Source organism: Molossus molossus, unplaced genomic scaffold, assembly GCF_014108415.1.
Source record: "Molossus molossus isolate mMolMol1 unplaced genomic scaffold, mMolMol1.p scaffold_m16_p_1, whole genome shotgun sequence".
Taxonomy (NCBI): Eukaryota; Metazoa; Chordata; class Mammalia; order Chiroptera; family Molossidae; genus Molossus; species Molossus molossus.
The window spans coordinates 94,492,699-94,515,137 of NW_023425344.1; the positions used below are offsets into that span (position 1 = coordinate 94,492,699).

The following is a 22,439-nucleotide window of genomic DNA, read 5'->3' on the forward strand; positions in this document are numbered from 1 at the left end:
GTGGGCCAAATCCCCAGTGGGGGGCATGCAGGAGGCAGCCAATGGAAGTTCTCTCTCATCAATGTTTCTATTTCTCTCTCCCTCTCCCTTCCTCTCTCTCTAAAATTGATAAAGAAAAAAAAAAATGATGAAACATAGGCCCTATAAACAATAATATAAACAAAGCCACTTTTAAATGGTGCCAGAGCACCTATCCCTGAAGAACTAACTGCCTTGCATGTCTTATGCAACACACTCTTGTAATGTTATAACGGGCAAGATATCCTTTGGACTGGGCCTAACCAACACTGTGTTCCAGGAAACTGTTTAGAAGGATAACAAGAAAGTATTTATTATGAGGACTGGACTGATGACCACGCGACTGAAAATTAAAAACATTGTTTAGAATTAATATCACTGCCTAGCTTCATGGGTATTATTGATCCCATTCCCTTATAAATACCCATTACCTTTGTCTCCCACTCTGAACATTATTTGGGCTTCTGCCTGAATTAATGATTCTTGAATAGCTATTCTTATTGATCTCATTAAATGCTTGTTGCCTCTAACTCTGAATAGCCTTTTATTTTTAGATTAGCACACCTAAAAGTATAGTGGGCTGTAGGCACTGTGCCTTCTGTGTCAAATAGGAAAGTCAGATCTGAGTGGAGGTGTACCAGGCACAGGAATTAGGGCACAAAAGTCATAAATTGTCCATGATGCAAACAATGGCCATTTACTTATGGTCTGTCCTGGGCCCCAGTCTCATTTCTGTTGGGTCAGTGACGGAGCCTGGAGTAAACCTCTGGTCTGAGGTCTCCAGGAAGCTCCTGGTTTATTTCTACACCAGAAATCAGACCTGTCTCTCTTCTTTAAGAAACCTGAGTTCCTCTGCCAACCTAAATGTTACCAAAAACAACTTGGGAGAAATGATCTACAAGTCACTTACAATGATAATCTAAAATATCGGAAATTTCTGTTGAGGTCATCAATTGCTTTCATGTCTTCTGGGGTCAATTCAAAGTCAAAGACCTGAAAGGAAGGAAAAGAATCACATTAAACTCTCCCACAAGGCGGCCAGCTTCCCTCGGGTAGCATGTAGCATGAGGACTTTCTGGCTGGACAGAAGCAAGGAGAGCACAGTGGAAGGGCCTCCGCCATCACTTCCAGGTGAACTGGCCCGAGAACTCTCCTCCTGGGCCCACCGCCTCTTCTGCCCCACTCCCTCTCCTCCTCTGCTCCACGTCACAAAGAAAGGCTTTTAGAGATCATCGATCTCAAGTCTTTCCAAGGGAACTGTTTGCAACAGAAAGCTTTTCCCCTAAACAAATAGATGGAGTTGGACAAAATGGACGAAATACTTGCTGCTGGACCAAACTTTAGTCCAGTCCTAACATGTACCCTCCCTGCCCCCTGACACACACCCTAGAATTTGACTCAGCCTTGAACTTAAGCAAGCTTTGGAAGGAAGCACAGCCCCCCTGTAAAGGCCTCTGCAAGAAGCTACTGACCTCAGGAAAAGCATTTGCTGATCAACTATTCAACCACACACCTGCTCATTCTTTCTCTAGTCATGTTTACTCTTCTATAAAAGAAAAATCTTCCTGTTTGATCTCTGAGACACAGACAGAGCCAACAGTCAGAAAGTTCTCCTTGTTGAATCAAGTATCTCTTACTTAAGTTCAGATTTGTTTTTGTTTGACAATACAAATTGACTCTCCCTTAAAGGAGAGTTAATTAAAAACAAAGCAGACAGATCTTTGATAAGAAATATTAAAGTGGCAAGCACGTTATTTCATCCAGAGGACAATTTCATAGAAAATTCAGTGCCTCTCTCTGTATTTGTCTACCTATTTATCTATTATCTTCCTTTCCATCTTTTATTCATCTTAAAAATATACTACAGAAGTATCTTGGTTGTCATGGGGATGTATATATGAAAATGATTTGAACTGAAAATGAATGGGATTTTTCTGATTGGTTTAACAATAAAATTTAGATTTGCCTATTAGACATTTCCAAAAATTGAATGAACTAAACCTACAGCTTCAAGGTTTTAGAGCAAATACATGATAAATAATACGCTCTACATGTCATTTTTGCAAATACTAAATTCATGATGAAATTGTTAACTGTCATCATAAAAGGAGATAGAATTTATATGGTTTCTCATGAAGTTCACAACAAAATAAGTTAAAGATCACTGATTGACTTAAGAGATCAGAAGATATATGAGGGAGAGTTTAAGGGAAAAAATTATTCATTCGTTTGTTAATTAGGTCAGTTGATGAACTTACATGCAGCTTCCTACCTGCCAGGAGCTCTGCTGGCCGTGCTGAGAGGTGACCCAGAGGCAGCCACTGCATTTACGGTCTCACAGTCTAGAGAGCACACGACATGCAAACTAGCAATTTTAGTTTAATATGGAAAAACTGACTAACAGAGCCCTGCCAAGTGCTATGGTGACCCACAACTGTGCTGGGGCACCCCGGTGGTTCAACAAAGCAGCTAGTCCTATTTGGGTTTGATATTAAAGTACAAATAGGGGATCGTTAGGTAGAGAAGGTGAATGAGGGGAACCTTAAAAGTTCTTAAACATTCTTTACTGCACGGAAGGACTCCTAAAACCGATGGAAAACAGACGAAATGTGCTCAGTGTCACACAACTGGGAAGGGGCAAAGCCAGGCCAGAGGCCATAACACCTAGGACTCTGAGGCCAGTGTTCTCTCTCCCACCTTTCCAAGCTGCCCCATAGCACAGGGGAGAGATGCATGGGAATGAACGAACATGGGTGGGTGCGGAAAGGCAGTACAGCACCCATTCTCCACGTCCGGTACCTGGAAGTTCTCTTTGATTCTCTTCTCAGTGAAGCTCTTGGCCAGGACCACCACCCCCCGCTGCACTTGGTAGCGCAGGGCCACCTGGCCTGGACTTCTTCTGTGTTTCTTGGCAATGGCATTCAAGATCGGCTCCTCCAAGAGAGCAGGACTATCCTTTTCCACCCTGAAAACAAAACCGAAACATATCGGTCTGAAGCGTGTAGGACTAGAAATCTAAAGTGTGTGTCCTTTTTCCCCAAATTCCCCAGACAACCGAGAGAAGTGTGTCCTGTGCAGTACATCCATTTGTCAACAGTGTACTGCTAAGATTTATGCATTGCAAGTCTTATAAAGTTTATCATAAGATCACTTTTAAAAATGACGTTTGGAGTGGGGTTTGGATTGGATGTACATATGCATGAAACAAGAACAAAAGAATGCTGATGATTGTGGAACTTCAGTGATGGTACATGGGAACTCACACACTATTGTGTTTATTTTTTTATGTGTGAAGTACTCCATAATAAAATGTTAAATCTTAAATTTAAAAAGTGCTTTTCAAAGATAGAGTTGCTGACATACGTTAACTCTGCCATTCTCATTACCAGTTTGCATCTCTTTGGGACCCCAGGGCACTGTAGGCAACAAGAACAATGTCCTTGGACTTGCAGAATTCCAGGAGTTTGCTCTGGTTGAGGTATGGGTGACATTCCACCTGTGAATTGCCAAGACCAGGAGGTATCAGAATACATGAGCCAATATTATGTAATTTGAAAAGCCTCTGAAGAAATATGTAATATATGTACCACATTTTCCAGATTGGTCCTTTTCTCATGCACTTTCTGAAATACCTTCAAGTGCTATCGGTTTTCAGAAGTGATAAAACAATTTTCTTATTTTTGTATTAGTGTTTAAAATTATTAAAGACTGCCATATCCGGGTTGTGACCTCTACATGTCATCTCCTATGGGAAAAAACCAAGATTCCTTAGAAAAATGGCTGATTCTAGTACTGGGCAAAACAACTACAAATTGAACCTAGAACACCTTACATTCTAGAAAATAAAGACAGGAAGGACACTGAGGGATGTCAGAGGACTCGAACTCACCTGAAGAGGCATCTTCTGATTAAAATGGTGACAATTCAATCATCAATAAGAAAGTAACTACATTTGTTGAAATATATGAATTCACAATTACATATATGTGATCAACTCTATTTTTTTTAAATCTTCACCTGAGGTTATTTTTCCATTTATCTTCAGACAGATTGGGGGATGGGCTGCAGGGAGAAACATTGATGCAAGAGAGACACATTGACTGGTTGCCTCCCGCACAACCCTGGGATGAACCACAACCAAGGTACATGCCCTTGACCGGAATCGAACCTGCGACTCTTTTGTCCACAGACCAACACTCTAACTACTGCACCAAACCAGCCAGGGCTGAGATCAACTCTTTAGATGGAACTTACAACTTACAAGAAGAACAAAAGACATAACATGTCAAATTATATTACAGGGATCAATCAGTGAAACCAATTGTGAGGAAAAGTTTAAAAATTTTAAAAAATGGCCTAGATTCTCTCACAAATAAATTGAGAGAAAGAGAGAGAAAGGAAGAAGGAAAGAAATGAGGGATATATTTCAGCATATTATAAATTATTTTCTACAAATATATTCTTAGAAGTAAGTAACTAAAATGAAGGGTATAAATATTTTAATGGTTTCTTGCATAATTTTCCAACTGTTTTACAAAAGGGATATACAACTTTATAACTTTATAGTATCATAGTACTTGAACATTGACAACATTGTTATTTTTTCAAATTATTTCTTTTAATTATGATATATCCACTTCCTCACTTTCCACTGCTGTGCTTTCTCTCCGGTGTTTCCGCTTACCGCTTCATACCTGCTCCTGCGAGGTTCCCATGAACTCCGTGTCATAAATCCCATACCCTTGCTCTACCTAGTTGGCTTGGCTGTTCCCAGCAGGATCCACTCCATAGCTCACGCAAACCCTGTCAGGCATCTTCTTTGGCTTCCCTGACACCATGTGCTCCTCATTTTCACCCTCCCTGTCTGCCAACTCCTACTCCATCCCCTAACCCATGCCTCTTTGCCTAATCCATAAATGTTGACTTTTCTGCCCTCTTCCTGTTCATTCTATGAACTTCGCTAGGTGAAGGAATCCATTTCTCTAAGTTTAATTGCCACCCATAATGCAATGACTCCAAAATATGTATCTCTAGCCCTGACCACCTGCCTGAGCTCCAGACCAACACTAGCATCTGCCAACTCAGCATCTCTATGTGAATGTCTCCTGGGAACCTCAAACTCATCCCTGAATAACCTGAAGTCATGATCTTCTCACTTCACTCAACCTGTTCCTTTTCTGGGATTTCTTACTGCAATACAAGGAACAAGCATCTATACAGTTGGCATCAAGCCAAAAACTTGGGGACTCTTAATCTAGAAAGAGGATGTGATGAGCAAAGAACAAAGAAGTCGCCATGGACATGGGCTCACCTGGTTGCAGACGGGCTTGTACTTGAGCCCTGGCTTGTTCAGAATCATCTCCAGAAGTTTGTGATTGAAATTGGACACCCCGATGGACTTAGTTAAACCTGCGTCCTTACACTTCTCCAGGGCCTAGGGAGGAAGGTCACGGGTGGCAAACCTTTAGTGTAGTTCAGCCCTTTCATTTGCCATTGAACTTTGTAAAAACTCAAAATCTTAAGGTACATAACAATTACACTGAACCAAACAGTTTTATCACCTGGGTACCTTTTTTCCCCTAATGTACTTTATTGCTGTGTACACACAGCTTTTGTCCTTTAGTCTGTGACAGGCACACCCAGGGCAATAGGTAGACATGAAGACGCTTTTAAATTCCCTTCACATCCCTGCCCCCTTCCATGGTGTGTATTTTGCTGTTAGGCAGGTAATCGATCCTTAAAAAATGGTGTCAGAGTGTATTGCAAAGAGGAACGCTTAGGTTTTACATTAGCCAAAGGTTTTTCTGCTTCCTCTTTCCTAGAAGGCTGCAATGGGTATATGGAACAGAAGGGCAGTCCTTACTCTCCCCGTCTAGTGACAGCAGCTCCCCCCTCTCCGGTGTGCTTATCTGTACTGGGATATAGCTCTAACTCCTCTGGAGCTCGCTTCTGACAATGACCCTTTCAGAGCTCACAGGCTCAACCTGATCTGTGGGACAAAGAAACCCCCTACTTAGAACCACAGAAGTTTACATTAAAAATAGGCCTCATATGTGATCCCCTTAAACTCCCTTGCTTTACAGAGGAGAACACTGAGCTACCAAGGAGTTCATGTCTGAGGGCTGACAACGGATGGGGCCAAAACCCATTATTTTCTGACCCCCATTCAGTGATGTCCACTTTGTCCCTGTGCCTTTGGGGGGCAGTAGCAGTAGTTACCTCCCAGGTGTCACGCAGGTCCACTGTCTCTAAAATAACCTTCCCATTGGCATCCTTTGGCAGAAGCTCCTCTCCAGGCTGGAATACAGAGGGGAGAGGATGAAGAAGAAAGAGCTTATTAAAGATGATTTTCCTGGTAGGTAAGTAGCCTGGTAACACAACTTTCAAGAGGCTGTTATTACTAAGCAGAGAGAGCAAAAGAAAAAGAAGGAGAGAGAGAGTTGTGTAGAAGACAGTGGGGAAAAGAAAGACAGAATCACTTGAGACACTGTAGCAAAGCGACTCTCCCCCAATTACCTCCACCCTACTGTCCACACACCCGCCCTCCCCTCAAAACCTCTCTAACAGTGAGTTCCACTACAGTTGGAATTGATTTTGTTTCCCAAGGACAGGCTGGTTTGGATGATGGGATTTCCTTTTACTATTAAGAAAGTGTTTTAGTTGCAGTTCATGATAACCCGACTCAGAGACAGTGCGAACACCAGGTGTACTCGGCGAATGTCCACTGTGATGAGAGGCTGGACCGACAATGCCCAAAGGAGTCCAGAGTGCATTATGGACCACCCTCGGGTGCCTCCCTTTTGATTGGGCTGAGAGATCCATGGGCAAGGGACCCTCTCCCTAAACAGGTGTGTGGACTTCCCATTGTGTCTCAACTATCTCTGTAACTCAACGTTCTTGAGGACCCTCTTCACTAAGAGACTAGATCACTTAGTCATGGAGGGCAGTGTCCTCCACTCTTGGAGGTGGAGGCAGTGAGATCACTGAATTCCCATCCTTCTAGAAGCTATGAAATAAAGATAAAAAAATCTTGATGGTGAGCTGACACAACTGTCAAGGAGAGGCGTCAATCACTTAGCATTCTACCTACCACACTCCAATCTACCACTCAGTAAGAACCCAGACAGTCTAGCCTGAATGAGATAATGGAGGTGCAAGAGCAGTGATGACATAAATACCCTTGGGCATAACAAGGAAACAGAAGCTGACCTTCATAGCAACTGGCACATGAATGATGAAGAGATCTACATAGTCCAGTTGAAGTTCCTTCAGTGACCTTTCCAGGGCAGGTCGGACCAATTCTGGTCGCAAGAAAGTAGCCCAAAGCTGCAGTAACCAAAAGAAATAAAAAATGCCTTATAGTGTCATACATTTGGGAACTGAAATTAAACATCATAGTTAAGAGATTGAGAAGGAGTACCCAACCACTGTGGTGGTCCAAACATAAGAAATTCTGGGACAAAATTTATGTAACTTAGTATAAATGCGGTTTTCAACGGGATACTGAGATTTATTTGAATGACTGTAAGAAAACTATAAATGAAACTTAGATGGGCCAGGAAAAGCAACATAAATGTTTCAAAGTTTTGAAAACTCATCTCTGAAAGGAGAGTCAAGACATGTCAGGTGCCTGGCCGGAGTGGCTTAGTGGATTGAGCATCATCCCATGGACTGAGAGGTCCCCATTCGATTCCTGGTCAGGGCACCTACCCAGACTGTGGGCTTGATCCCCAGAAGGGAACGTGCAGGAGGCAACCAATGGATGTTTCTCTCTCACATCGATGTTTATCTCTCTCTTCCTTCCTCTCTCTCTAAAGAAATCAATAAAAACATATGTCAGGCAAGGGGGAATGGAATCTACTCCCCTGTTTAATCAATGTCTAGGAACAGGACTGCTGAGCTGTCCACATTCTGAAAACAAGTCATCACTGATGCAGAACATTGTGCAGAGACCTCAGCTCTCTTTATGTTGGAAGCAGGGTTTTCCATCTAAGAAAATTTTTACAAATTGCAGTAAACTCGGTGCTGACTTGAAAACAGTATTTCCTAGTCTGGCTCCCTTCTCAGAATAAAATGTCCACCTCACTTGGATATGTGCTGAGAGAATTTGCTGACGAATGAAAGGGGGGACCCGCTCTGCAGTGGCTCTGTCAGTCCACACAGCAGACGAAGAAGGCAAGTATCCTCACATGTGAGTGCTGCCCGTGTTCGGAGGGATTGGACAACTGTGTCCCAGCCGTGACACATTGGAGAGCACAGCAATCCTTTTCTGTTCTGTGTTTCTGGAATGGGCCTTTAACCATGTTAGGAGGTAATAAATTATTCAAACCAAGACCAAAGTTTTTTGTGTTTTGTTTTTTTCCCCAAAAAATAACCTGTCTGTTCTGGCGGCAACTCCCCCGTCACGGCCCACAGCACCTTGGTGGTGTAGAATATGTCCTCTCTCTTCACGGTGCCATCTGCGATCTTCTCTCGAATCGCCTTGCCGACCTCCTCCTCGTTTTCATAGATGTATGCTGCATCGATGTGACGGAAACCTACATCAATTGCCATTTTGGTGGCCTCAGCAGCCTTGCTCTTAGGAACCTATAAAACATGAATAAGGAGGGTTGGCAGTTGACCTGACTCAGAGAGAAGCATGTTCACCAGGTGTTTGTTCATGTCTCCTATTTCCCCCGTTTATGGGGCAAGCCATGTGAACAAACCAGTACCTGGGGGCATGGATTCAACTCCAATATAACCTCTAATCTGAAATGGATTAGTGAAATGGGCTTCAACATGCAACATGGAAAGTCAAGTCATTGAATAAAGAATTTGTTCAACAGGCCCAGGAATGGAATAGAACCTGGCAAACCCTCTCGTCCTCATGCCAACTTTTCCACTGGGGAAAGTTATGTTGCCTGTTTGCTCAACTTTAGAATCTGCCAGATTAAAGAATCTGGTTACCAGTGGGGGAAACCTTCTTCCAGGTGACACGGGAAGGGTTCCCCTAACCTAGTGCCATGGCCGCCCCCTAGTCATGCAGGGTTCACCAGCCAGGAGATCCTGAGTTTAAGAGGATTACTATCCAGACAGTGGTAATTGATCCTGCTTTTCAGAAGAAGATAGAGTGGCCTCTATATGACTGTGGCACAGAGGAGCAAGTCTGGAGTTCAGGCAAGTCACTAGGGTGGCTCTTGGTGCTTCTATGCCTGGTAATAATTGTGAATGAACAATGTTAGCAAGTACCCCTGGGCAAGGGCGAGGAACCACGTGCTCAGACTTGTCGGTAATCACCCCATTAGACAAGCAACCTAGGCCTGCAGAAAGGCTGCCTGAGTGTCACTGGGATCTAGAATGGCTGGCAGAGGGGGCAAGAAAGATTATAATGACCTTGAATCCCACTGGAGTAGTGGAGAATGTCTCCTGTTATAAGTCTTGGTTTTGGTGTTGTCATTGTATAGATAGATAGATAGATTATTTAATGAGAACATCATGAATAATTTCTTAATCTCATTCCAACTGTTTGTTTATTAATCTTCACCAGAGGATATTTTTTCCATTGATATTTTTAGAGAGAGTGGAAGGGAGGAAGGGAGGGGGAGAGAGAAAGAAACATCGATGTGAAGGAGACACACCAATTTGTTGCCTCCCACACATGCCCCAACCAGGCTGGGGATCGAACCTGCAACCCAGGTACCAGCCCTTGACTAGGAATCAAACTTGTGACCTTTTGGTGCAAAGGCTGAGGCTCTACCCACTGAGAAGCACCAGCTAGGGCTCATTCCAACTTTTAAAAAGGTCCTTTAATTCTGGTCGGTTTGGCTCAGTGTTTGGAGCATCAGCCCAGACAGAGGGGTAGCAGCTTCAATTCCAGTCAAGGGCACCTGCCTGGGTCGCAGGCTTGATCCTGACCATGGTTGGTGTTATATTGGAGGCACCCAATCAATGTGTCTCTCTCACATCTATGTTTCTCTCTCTCTCCCTCCCTCCCTTCACTCTCTGAAAAAAAATTCAATGGAAAAATATCCTCGGGTGAGGTTAACAACAATAACAACATGTCTTTAAATGAATCCCCCTTTTCCCACAGGAGAACATTAGAACTCCTCTACCTGAAGTCCATACTCTCAACATCAGGCAACTCTTCATCCTTCTGTCTTCAGTCCTGTGTGCCTTCCATCTCACACATGGGAAAAGGGTTATGTGAGGCTCCCCTGGTCAGCATGGGAGCATCCGTGAAAGGACTGAAGTAGGAGCGTGCCTCTCCTATTGCACGGAGCCAATCCCACTGCTCATTAGAAAGCCTGTGTCTGACATCAAGCCTTGCTTAAGCTCAGTTCACCTCCTCCTTGAAGCCTTCCCAGAACACTGCAGCTCACATCAGCCTCCCCCTTCCTGAACATCTCAACTTCTTCCGGCATTTAGTGATATAACATAAGCATTGTTAGGTAGCTATCACTAAGTGTCTTTATCTAGTTGTGAACATACCAGAGAAGCAGAACTTTGTTTTGTGCAAACTCCCTCCACTGCTAGGACAGACTGTAATATCAGTAGAAGTTTATTCTTGATTATGGAATTGGTTAACTGATTCATTAATTAATAATTACATATTCTGTCTAGATTATTTTGAGACCCGCACACATGAAATAAAAGAAAGCTTATTGTTCCTTTCTGCCCAGCAGGCCAAACACTGGATTATTCATTCTAATATTTATCTTAGCCTCTCAGGTGACTACAATCAAAATGCTGGTTTCACACGCAGGGGGGTGACATGAGGCTGTCCCTTGGTCAGCATCAGACAGTCTGTGAAAAGACTGAGAGGACAGGCCCCCTGAGCCAGATCAGGACGACCTACAGCGAGAGCAGGTGGGTGCAGGAGATGCCCGGAGAGCTGGCTGCTGCTCCTCACCTCCACACAGGCGCTGCCTGTGGGCAAAGTCAGCACGACTCACACACAGCCGGCCTCAGGTGTCCGATGGGAAATACCTTAATGACTAAATCTAAGACACTAAGTGTGCACGTTTCCCAAAAAACACAGCTGACTGAACAAAACAAGTCATGCACAGAAGTTGACCGTGCTTCTTATTCCTGCCATGACCCACAGTAAGCTTGATGAGGTCAGGGGAGTTGCATTTTGAAAACGAATTCTGATTAGGATGCAAAAGAAGTATCTACTTCCCTTTAGCTTTTGTACTGCACAAAGTAGGTGTACATGTTACTTTTTTTATTGGGAGAGGTTTATGAGATGTTTTGTTTTATTCTTTTTCATTAAAAAGCATAGTAGAAGATGGATATAATGCAAGTAAGACATCCTGTGCTTGAGCTGTAACAGTGGATACACGGATAAGTATGGCATTGCAAACAAAGTGGCAGTGTCTGACAGCTATGAGCTATTGGTATTTTAAGTCGTCGTTCTGTCAAGATGGAATGGATTGGCCTTTGTCATTTATAGTGATAATCCATCCAAGGAAACCCCAACACTGCCATCGCTTCCTCATCATGACCAGAGTTGGGCACTTGGAGTGCACCACTGTCAACCACAGGGGTACACGCAATGAGCAGCACAATTCTGCCAGAAGCAGCCATGTGTGCTGTCCTCTCTCCTGGGCCCACTGCCCAGCAGCTCCAACAAAGTGCAGAGTGACTCTGACCAAGGTGGAGATGGTGCCACAGGAGCCCCCAAGCTTAGATTTTAAACAAGTAAGAAATAAGAAGCATGGTACTTACCTGGGCTAGTTGTTGAGGAATTAAAGATAATGCACGTTAAGTACTTAAAATACATGATAAATATTCCACATACATTAAGTAACCAAAACAGTAATAATAACACTAATACTACTACAGGTAATCCACCCTCAGAATGATCACCTCTGACTCCCCAGACTCAAGAGCTCATCATCCCGCTTAGTACAAAGTCAGAAGTGGTAAAATGGAGCTGACACGAGTCCTTCCAAATCACCCAGCATATAGTAGTAGGCCCTTGTAGGGCTGTTGGCATTCAACCCACTAGTCCATTGGGTTTGACTTACACCTTCAGAAGCCAAAGTGCCAAATCCAAGCACTGGCATGAAGTGCCCATCATTCAGTTTCACGGAATGACTATGTTTGGGGTCCATCACCGTTTACACTCCTGGCTAAGATGACTGGCACTTTCCTTCCTTCTCCGGACTGCAAGCCAAGTAGAAGCCAAGGCTCCAGAGTTGTTTATTTCTACCAACCACAAGCGAGGCGTGGCTGGGACGGCCACTACCCAGGATTCCACAGCGAAACTAATCAATGCCCTTTGTACTTCCAGTCCCGGCAGGCACGGCTGGCTCCCAGGAGTGTACAGAAATGTCACGCACACTGCTGGAGCTGGAATTTTCTCTCCAGCATTGCTCAACCTGGACTCCTAAGTTAACCACAAACAAAACAAAAAAGCATGTCAACTTGTCTTTGATCGTCACAGCATACTTACTCTACAAGGTGCAAAATAGTCATGAGGCTGGTCATTTCTAAACAATAAGTCTACTATAGGACCTTAGTTAAGTTCCTCACCCTTCATTTGTTCAAAAATACCATCAGAAAAAGATGTTATTTAGAATTTCTTGAACAGAGTTCAATGCCTGGTCCCAAGCAAACATGTAACAAAATTCCTTAGGAAACCCAACTCCTAATTTGACTGTATCTTTCCCCCCTGTATCAAGACCTCATTCCACCTTCTGCTTCTCTGTCTTATTTCTTTGACTCTTTCTTTCTTTCTTTTTTGGTGGTACGTGCCGGTAGCAGGAACCGAACCCGGGACTCTCTGATCCGCAGGCCGATGTTCAACCACTGAGCCAAACTGGCCAGGGCTTTTTTTTTTCTTTCTTTGACTCTTTATGGCAAGAAAAATAAACTGCCTGAGATACAGAATGAATTTCCATAGCTATGCCTCCTCCTGGTACAGCCTACCCAAGTATCCCCCTGTTCCCATCAGCCCTAGGACTCTGCAGCGTCCTGAAAGCAGGTGCTCCTGCCCACATCTTTTATGGCCTCGCTGGAGGGGTAGTCACTCTTTCCTGTGCCCTCACAGTGTCGTAGTGTCTATGAATGTTGTTCGGAAGCCCATATTAGTGAAATTACACTTTCAACTGATAAGAAACTTCTGCTAGATAAAACCCGAGTGTTGCTTTGTTTAATGTTACCATCATGCCATGCTTCCCCATCCTGTATTTATTTGTGCAGCTGGTGCTTTGCAGTCAACCACAGGATGCAACATTGTAATTTATCTGATTTTCAACCCATCCCTCTGGCTGGTCAAGGCCAGAATTCTACCAGATTCTATTATTCCATGTATTTAGTATTTATCACAACAATACATTTGATGAGCATACTTTTTACATTTTCGTTGTAAAATTAGGGCTAAATTCTGTGTCAGGTCACAAGAAAATTCTCTCAACTGATGTTATTAGCCTTGAGCACATCATTCAACAGGTTATAAATTAGTCTAATACCCCGTTTATCTGCCTGAATTTTGCTGTGATGAACTGCAGACACTATTTCCTCCTTACGTCCTGATTCAGCAGCCTAGGAACTTTGTCAGTAAGAGAGAATAGGTCTGTTTCTTCCTTACTAAAGTCATACTAGGCTCTCAGGCTCCCAGGATTCCATCTTCTCTTTTATGTTTATTTTTTATTTTTTTGCAAGTTGGGAGTTTATTTATTAATTTATTTATTTTTGGTTGTCTTTTTTAAATTTTTTGTTCTATTTATTTTTTCTTTTTTTATTTTATTTTTGTTATAGATGTTTCTCCTTTTTTACCCCATTGACACTCTCCTCCCCATTCCCCCCCCCTTCCTGTACCCGGCTTTGGTGTTCATGTCCATTGGTTATGCATACGTGCATATAAGTTCTGTGGTTTATCTCTTCCCACCCCCCACAACCCCCTCTTCTTAGGGTTGTCAGTCTGTACCTTACTTCCATGTTTCTGGGTCTACCCTATTCCTCAGACTGTTATATTGATTATATTTCATATATAAGTGAGATAATGTGGTATTTGTCTTTTTCTGCTTGGCTTGTTTCACTTAGTATAATACTTTCCAGGTACCTCCATGTCTTCAGCTTCTCTTTTAAAAAGGTCTCATCGAATGGATCGAAAAGCTGTGGTACATGTACACATGTACACATGGTGGGGGAGAGATAAACCACAGAACTTATATGCATGTATGCATGAACAATGGACATGGACAACAAAGCCGGGGACAGGATCGGGGGGAGGGTGTCAATGGGGTAAAAAAGGAGAAACATCTGTAACAAAAATAAAATTAAAGAAAAAGAAAAAGAAAAAGAAATTTGCAGTCTGAAACAAAAGAGATTATGATTTAGCTCAAATAAAAAACAATCCTAATTCATGCCAGCAGGGTCCTTGTGGGAGATCATTTGCGTATCAAACCAGCAAAACTGGAAAGTTAGCAGAGACCAAGTAATGGGTTTTTGTGCTAAACTAAATATTTCTAACTTAATCCTGGCAAGATGGATGGTTATGGAAGGATATTAGGCAGAGGAGAACTACGCATTGGTTTCAAATTTAGGAAGGCCCTGCTGGCTAAAGCTGGAGGAGAGCAGGCCTGAATAAGCATGGCTGTTTTTGTAACACAGGGGATGCATGAAGAGGACTTAAGGTAAAGACTTCTCATTTTCTAGCTTAAAGAACTAGGGTTGACAGTATTATTGAGCTTTATAGAGGACACAGGAGAAGGAGCAAGGTTTGTGAAGTCAAAGGAGTCATCATTTCAATTCTGAACATACTGAGTTTAAAGGCTCTACAGAACATCCAGATAGAAATACTTAGAAGGCCATTAGAAGGCAGGCCTGGAGCTCAGGCGTACAGTGTAGATTTAGTTACAGATTAGCTGAGCCATAGGGCTGCCCAAGAAAGTCACGAGGAATGAGAGGACAAGAGGGCGACGGGCGAGAACCTGCCTTATAGGATAGGCAGAGTCCACGTGGGAGGCAGAGAGCAGTAGGGTCTCACATCACAGACGAGAGGCAAGCAATTTCAAGGGGAAAAAATGTGAACACTTTCAAATGCTAAAAATAAAAAAGTCAATAGTGCTGATGGGTCAGGGAAGGCAAGGAAAGAGAATGCATCATTAGATTTGACACCGTGAAGGTAGCTGGTGATGGAGAATAATTTCACTGTGTGAAGGAGGAGAAAGTCCATGCGGGAGGATTCAAGAGGATGGAAGGACAGGGAAGAGAGATAGTGCAGATATATTTTTCAAACACTTTTGCCAGAAAGAGAAATGAGAAAATGATCAGTTCTCTTGCTCCCTCAAAGAAAACCTTACATGGTAGTTTCTTTATAAAGGGTTGTACACTCCCAGACCTAGAGGGACAATTCATGAATACCAACTTACTATGTTATCCTTCTCATATAATATTTATATTTTACAAGGGAAAATGGTTTTAGGCCAAAGACATCACTCCTTTCTGTTTGGGCCACAAGCCAGCCTGAGACAGACGTCCCTCCATTACCCTGCAGAGTCATGTGGCCATTGTGATGACTAAACCACACTGCACAGCCAACAAGCTGAGGCTCTGGGACCCTCCTGTTCTTTACGGTCCCTTAAAGAAAGTGTTAAGTAGAGCACAAAGACTTGGGTGGAGGATATTACTTAGTTAACCATATCAGGCACCAGGAAGTAACAATAGACTGTCTTGACATTGGAAAGTATGTCAAATAATATCAAGTGCCCTATTACTTCCAATAGCTCATGAGAATAAGATTTATAAACCTACCTTCTCATGCTGGCTGGAGCAATAGAGTATCTTTGCTGACGAGGGGCAGCCATAACTGCTGGAAGCATATGTCAAGAATTGGCACCAGTTGCAAATCAGCACTCTACCGCTTCCTGAAGAGAGTGCTGAAGTTTTTCTTTGCACCAGGAAATTATCTCTCTCTCCACCCACACACTGCTAGCGTTTCATGTCAAGAGTGGGAAGATGTAAGAGGAGGGGAAGATTTAACTGGTCGAGGGAAGGACAAAAAGGGTTTCTAGAATTTCCAGCCAGCACCAATCTTAGAGGCAATCCGAACAGCACTCTTGTCTGCCTAAGGCCAGTAGAGCTAGGTGACTCTCCAGCGCTCGCCCAGAAAGTTACTGGCAGAGCTGAGATTATAAAGGTGACTGGTGCTTTTTGCAAAATGCCTCACTATCCAGAAGGGCACTGCCATCTAGTGGTGCACCAGAGGATGTGCTCCGGAGCCAGACTGCCTGGTTCAAATCCAGCCCTGTCACTGATGCTTTGCCTCTGTGGGGAGCTTCCTGAATCTTTTCTTCAATGTGCAGTAAATTGGATGAGCTACTTGCCTTCCCTGGGCAACACCACATAGGACTGTTGGGAGTCATGAATAACTTAAGATGGAAAAGCGCTTAGCTCATCACATCAACAGCACTCAGTGAATGTTAACTTGATGTTATTGCCTCTCTGAGACATTCCAGTCTAAGAGTTAGACACTTCTACCAGAAAAGAGCCTGCAGTTATTTAAGGAAGAATAACAAGTTTAAACGTTGTGAAAGGCCAGTAATGATTCTTCTTCACTGGGGGGGCAATGGCAGCCCTCAGAAACTCCTCTAGAGAACTGGCAGGCCTGCTTGAGGCAGCCATGAGCTCGCCACCGACCGGGTTCTTGAAGGACACAAGCAGCCCTTTAGGATGCCTTCAAGGGTGAGGGAAGAAGGCCAAGCACGAAGCCCCTGGGCAGATGCCAGGCAGCCAGCAGACCCACTGAGCCAGATAGTGAGGGACTGGTGTCAGCAGCCCTTGGGACCAGAGGGGTGGGAGGGAAGTTGGAAGGGGTGGAGGGAGGCCCAGGGAGATAAGAACCTAACTCATAGATAAGAACAGCCCTGAACAACCTGTGAGCCAGGATCTGTTTACCTGCTTCCAGATCTGGGTGGGTCCCTGGGAGAAAACTGGCAAGGAGCTAAGAGAGCATCATAGCCCTGCAGCTCACAGGTTCCCTGGTGACTGGGTCCCACTTCCTGCCTGTAAAACCTGATGTCTTTTTGCTGAAAAGATAACACCCACGCCAGCCAATATTGTAAGAGTTGCGTCATCTTAAGATTATGCTCCCCAAAGTCATTTTCCACACTCTGTCAGGTATTGCCTAAAAATTGACTTTTTAGCCATTTTTCTTGCTTCACTTTGATATGTCCGAGACATGATAGAATGTAAAGCTCGGTCAAAGAAAAAAGCACAGGTCTAAGCTTTTCTGTATTTATTCATTCATTCATTCTTCGTTCAGTGAATACCCATGAGCACTCTGTGTCAGGCACATGAAGAAGGTGGAGCCGTGGAGCACCTGCCCACACCAAGGGCCCTGTGTGCCAGGGGATACCATGCAGAATGTGTGTCTTCTGTGTGTCTGAATGTAGGGTCCCTAGAAAGACCCAGAGACAGAAGGTTTGGGGTGAATATTATTGGAAGATACAGCTGTAAACATATGAGGAAGGCAAGATTGGGTAAGGGAGCAGCTGACCCGTGAAGCACTTGCAGTTGAGGCCTCTGCTAATCCTATGGAGCGCTCTAGACTGGGGATGGTCTTTCTGAGTTATCACATATTGAGGCAAAGGGGCTGGGCCTTTGCACGCCTTCATCAGCTGTCACTGGCAGCAAATCCCCTCCACAAGGTAGGCAGTTTCCCCTCTTCCGGCGGCAATGCCCAGTGAGGGGCACAGCTATGAACCATTCTGTCAGCTGAGAACTTCTGAAATGATCAACAAATCATCAAACACAGTGGCCACACCTTCCCCCTTACACCTCATGAACAGCAAACCTTGCGTCCCAGATGAATGGGCCAGACCTAGCCCAGACCCTTAGAAGATTCCAGTGAGTAGGGCTGCCTACTAGTATATCCTTTCAGGCAAACGAGAACCCAGAAATGGCCTGATCTAATGCTTCACTGTCTCTGAGAGTTTAATCACCCAGAAGAGCATCTATTGCCTCGTTAACCGTCTGACTGTGACCATTAGTTAGAAAAGCAAACAGCAGCTGGACAAAGCAAACACTACCTAGCCAAGGTGAAGGTGGAGGGCATAGTGTTGCCAGGTGGTAGTTACCTTGGCAGCAAGTTGACAGCTAATCCTGCCTTAAGCGAGTTTTATTAAAAGGCCCTTTGTGTCTTCAAGCAGCACTCACAAGAGGAGCCCAGATTAACCACTTAAATAGTTAAACCTCCCAATGGCAGCCACCAAATGCTCCCTTTCTTTCTTCAGCTGAAGAGCATCTGAGAATAATACAGGATCCAAGCATACTGGCCTGTAGCATCTGGCTATCGCACACCAGAATGTGTGAGGGGAGGGCAGGTACAGGCCAGGCTGAGAGGGGGAGGAGGTGGGGATGGGAAGTTGGAGAGAGAGGGTCCTGTTCATGTGGCTGAGCTGGGCCCTGAGCTGGGCCCCTTGGTTAAGGTGACTAAGTGACTCCATCTTTATCGGCAGTGGACCTTCCTCAGTATTTTTCTAATAATAGGTTGATTACCCCTAGAAGTAAAGGAACTTTGCCTAAGGTTATGGTTGACCTACGTAACGGGATGTATCTTGCAGTTTCTGAGTATCAGGAACTGAAAATCATGAGCCCAGTGACTAATGCTTATTTTGGCTTCTGTAATAACTGCTTTTGCACCCAATATTGTACTGGTTCCCTGAGGGGGAGCCAGTAGGGAATGTGGCTTCTGTCTTTAAAAGTGAACGAGCAAGACAATCGGGGCTATTGATCTGGGGAGACTATGCTCACACCCCACCCCCACAGCCCACTGGTGAATAAAGTGCTCCTTTACAATTTGGCTGGGCATCTCTGATTATCTTGCTGACACGTCATAACATGGCCTAGACACCAGTGAGCATAGCTAAGTCTCATGGAAGAATGAGCTATCATATGAAAGAAGAGAGGTTAGAAGCGGTATCAGAATTTGTCTAGCCCGCTCCCTCATTTTATAGAGAAAAAAAAAACCACTAAGACCCAGAGAGGAGAGTTGACTTGCCCAAGGTTGCACAGCTAGCTCATGACAGAACTCACAGCAGAACTTAGATTTTCTGATTTCCATTCCAAGATTCTATCCACCTCCCCAAAGAAAATGGAGGAAAAGGAGAAAAGTGGGTGGCAACGCAAGTAAAGAGATGAAACTAGAAATAAAAAAGGAGAAGAAAAGGGTAAAAGATTAAATGGGAAAGAGAAAACAGGCAAAGAATAATCATCAAAACTGATGCTGATTCTAAAATTCATGGGCACAAGAAGAGCCCTGAAGCTAAATTCCCGAATGTTTACTTTTGTGTTTGAGCAAATGAATATATTGCTTGTCACTCCTGTAGTAAAAAGCATCAATTGAACCAAAAATTAGAGACCAAACGTCAGCCTAGGATCCCTGGCAGGGAAGGGTGTTTGCTTTCATTCGTATTTCAGCTCACAGGTCGGGCCAGGAGGGCACCGTCAGAGCCAGGTACCAGAGCAGGGGAGGGAAGGAGGCCAACCGAAGGGTCCTTGTCTCATCCTTCCTCTGTGCCATTCAATGCCACTGGCTCCTCTGACTGTCCCAGAGAGGGAAGACAGCTTCACCATCAGGTTATCTCATCTTCTAAACTTTAGTGAATAAATCTATTTTGGGTTGGCAAGTGAATCAATTAAATTCTTGGTGATGGGGTCACTTAATGCTAAGTGAAAAGTTTGACTCTGCCAGACAAGAGACTCATGTCATTACTGACATCAGGGTCCCCTATGCCCCCTGTTGTGTTTCTCCTCGACCTCCCTTCCTTGAGCTGACTCCTTCTTGATCTCATTTCTCTGCAGAGTTGCCAGAAAGAGTACACTAGAGGTCCAGATGGGAAAGAAAATCATTTATGTGTTGGTTACCTGGAAATTGAAAATCTGCCATGGGACTAGGGCACAGAGTGAATTGATTTCCTGTAATGTCTGGATCCTAAAGTTACTGGTGAAATAATGGTAGAAGTAGATGGGGAACTAGTAAGGCTGAATGAGCAGAAATTAACTAGCAGAGCAGGAAGAGGTGGAGGGCAGGTCTGGCATTCAGTAGAACGGGTATTTAAACCCTTGCTCACTTGCCCCCCTCATGAACCTGTCTCTACCTTTATAGATTGTTCCAACCTTAAAACCTGAATCCTGAGATTAACCTTGTCATGCTGACTTTGACTCTTGCTGCCCTTTGATTGATTATCTGATCCTCTGTGTTCCTGACCTTCCTCTTTTTTCTATCCTAGGATTACCTTCCCTGCTCCTGACCAAGTAACAATATGTCATTTATTCAGTACTAGGCACAAAGCAAAATACTTTACATAAATTAACTCATTTAATAAACTCGGAATCTCTGGCTTCAGTAGTACATAACCATAACCCAAGGCCCGCCTCCTCTGCACTGTTGGGGCTGATGTAACAGCTAATCCATGGAGTGTGCCCCAGAGTCACCAGGAAACTTCGTCAAAATATTGCATACTGGACCCATCAAAGCCTTCTGAAATAGAATCTATTCCCAGGTGGTTGGAAGGATGACTCCTGGGTAAGATCTGTGATCTGAGCTCTAAAGGACATCCTGGCTTTGAGTAATCCCACCACACCAGGAAGACACTAAACTCCTGCGCCTGCCAGAGAGTCCCTGCTGTGACCTCATCTGGATACCTGGGGTATCTAGTTTCTCCCACACATTTCATTCCAAAGTTTTTTAAAAAGTGACTTGGGCCTGGCCGGTGTGGCTCAGTGGATTGAGCATCGCCCCAGGGACTGAAAGGTCCCAGTTCGATTCCCGGTCAGGGCACGTGCCCGGGATTTTAGGCTCTATCCCCAGTGGAGGTGTGCAGGAGGCAGCCGATTGATGTATCTCACATTGATGTTTCTCTCTCTCTCCCCATTCCTCTTTCTATAAAACAAACCTGTGTGTGTGTGTGTGTGTGTGTGTGTGCGTGTGCGTGTGTGTGTGTGTGAGATTTGGGGTTAAGCATTTGTTCAGACGATTCATATCTCATCTCTTTTTCTTATACTGTGCTCAGAAACTCTTTTGACAGAGACCATCTGAGACCCTGGGAGAACTTTTGAACATGCCATACCCATAACTCAGAAGGTCTCCAAAATAAAAGTGCTAATGAAAACTAGAAATAGGATTGTTCTGCCCCCAGATTCCATGGTAATAGGAAATGGTCTATGAGTCAGCTCATCTAAAGGGCAAGGGGTGGGGAAGGTTGAAACAAAAGCAAGAGGGAAAGCCATCACCTGATAACATCATCCAACCCACCAGTCTCTTTCATTAAGCATTAAATAGGAAGGTAAATTAAAATAATAATAATAATAGCTGGGCTATGCTCCTGGGAACAATGTATGGGAGATGAGGAGGTGGTGCTCTTGACCTCATCCACTAAGAGAATAGGAAAAAATTTTCTAAATGTGGAAGCCACTGAACAAGGTTTTGAAAGGAAGCAGAGAAAATAAGCAACTTCCAGTGTTGCCCAAGGCAAACAAATGGAGGCTAATGCCAGGACGGTGGAGCAGAGTGGTCAAGAACAACCAGGATTTCAAATCAGACAGGCTTGAATTCAACTTCTCCACTTCTCACCCATGTGATCTCGGGGAAGGCACAGCTCAGCTGTAAATGGGAAGAATCATTATACCTATGTCACAGAGCAAATGCTGTATGTTAACAGCCAGACAACTTAGCTTCATAAGAAACTTTTAATTAAAATAATATATGTAAAACATTTAATTCAGTGCCTAGCACTGGGTAAGAGTTCAACAGATTGGTATGTGACTGTGATGACATAGATGTCCTCTCCGGACTTCCACTTCTGATCTTTTGATGAAGCAGGAACATCATTACTAGGAGCCTCATTTTCTCCATATACACAAAATAGGGAGTAATTACCTCTAACCCCGATGCAACTTAAGTCGTTATTTTCCCAAAGAGTTAAGATGTGTACGACAATATCCAGTTTAAAAAGATATTCTTGACCTTCAGCATTAAAAAATGAGATCTTCCCATTTGAGACAACACAGATATACCTGGAGGACATTACGTTGAGTGACATAAGCCAGACACAGAAAGTCAAGCACTGCATGATCCCACTTATACGTGGACTCTAAAATGGTTGGACCCACAAAAGCAAGGACTGGAGTGGTGGTTGCAGTAGCTGGAGAAGGGGAGATGAAGAGATGTTGATCAAGGAGTACAAGGTTCCATTATATAAGATGAACAGTCTGTCAATTTAATGTACAACTTGGTGAGACTATAGGTAAAAACTGTATTGTATACTTCTGATGGGGGGAAGGGCACGTAATAAGGATAGGACCACAGTTGTTTAATGACTATTCACCTTACTAACTATAGATACGAGGTTTACCTACAGACCCTGGGAACCTGGAGGATGTACTGCAAGAAGACAAACAGAACTATAAAGAAGAGGTGTGTTCACAGCCGC

At 43.9% G+C, this 22,439-nt stretch overlaps 1 protein-coding gene across 1 annotated transcript; it reads right to left on the bottom strand.

The window, feature by feature from the left end:
* Positions 1-924: 924 nt before the first annotated feature.
* Positions 925-12,188, bottom strand: LOC118632135 (aldo-keto reductase family 1 member C15-like). The gene is made up of 8 exons (XM_036264946.1): positions 12,027-12,188; positions 8,437-8,604; positions 7,228-7,344; positions 6,238-6,315; positions 5,330-5,452; positions 3,405-3,514; positions 2,818-2,983; positions 925-1,011 (listed from the first exon to the last, which is right to left on the bottom strand). The coding sequence occupies exons 1-8, from the start codon at positions 12,111-12,113 to the stop codon at positions 925-927; spliced, it is 936 nt and encodes a 311-aa protein (XP_036120839.1). The 5' UTR covers positions 12,114-12,188.
* Positions 12,189-22,439: the final 10,251 nt, after the last annotated feature.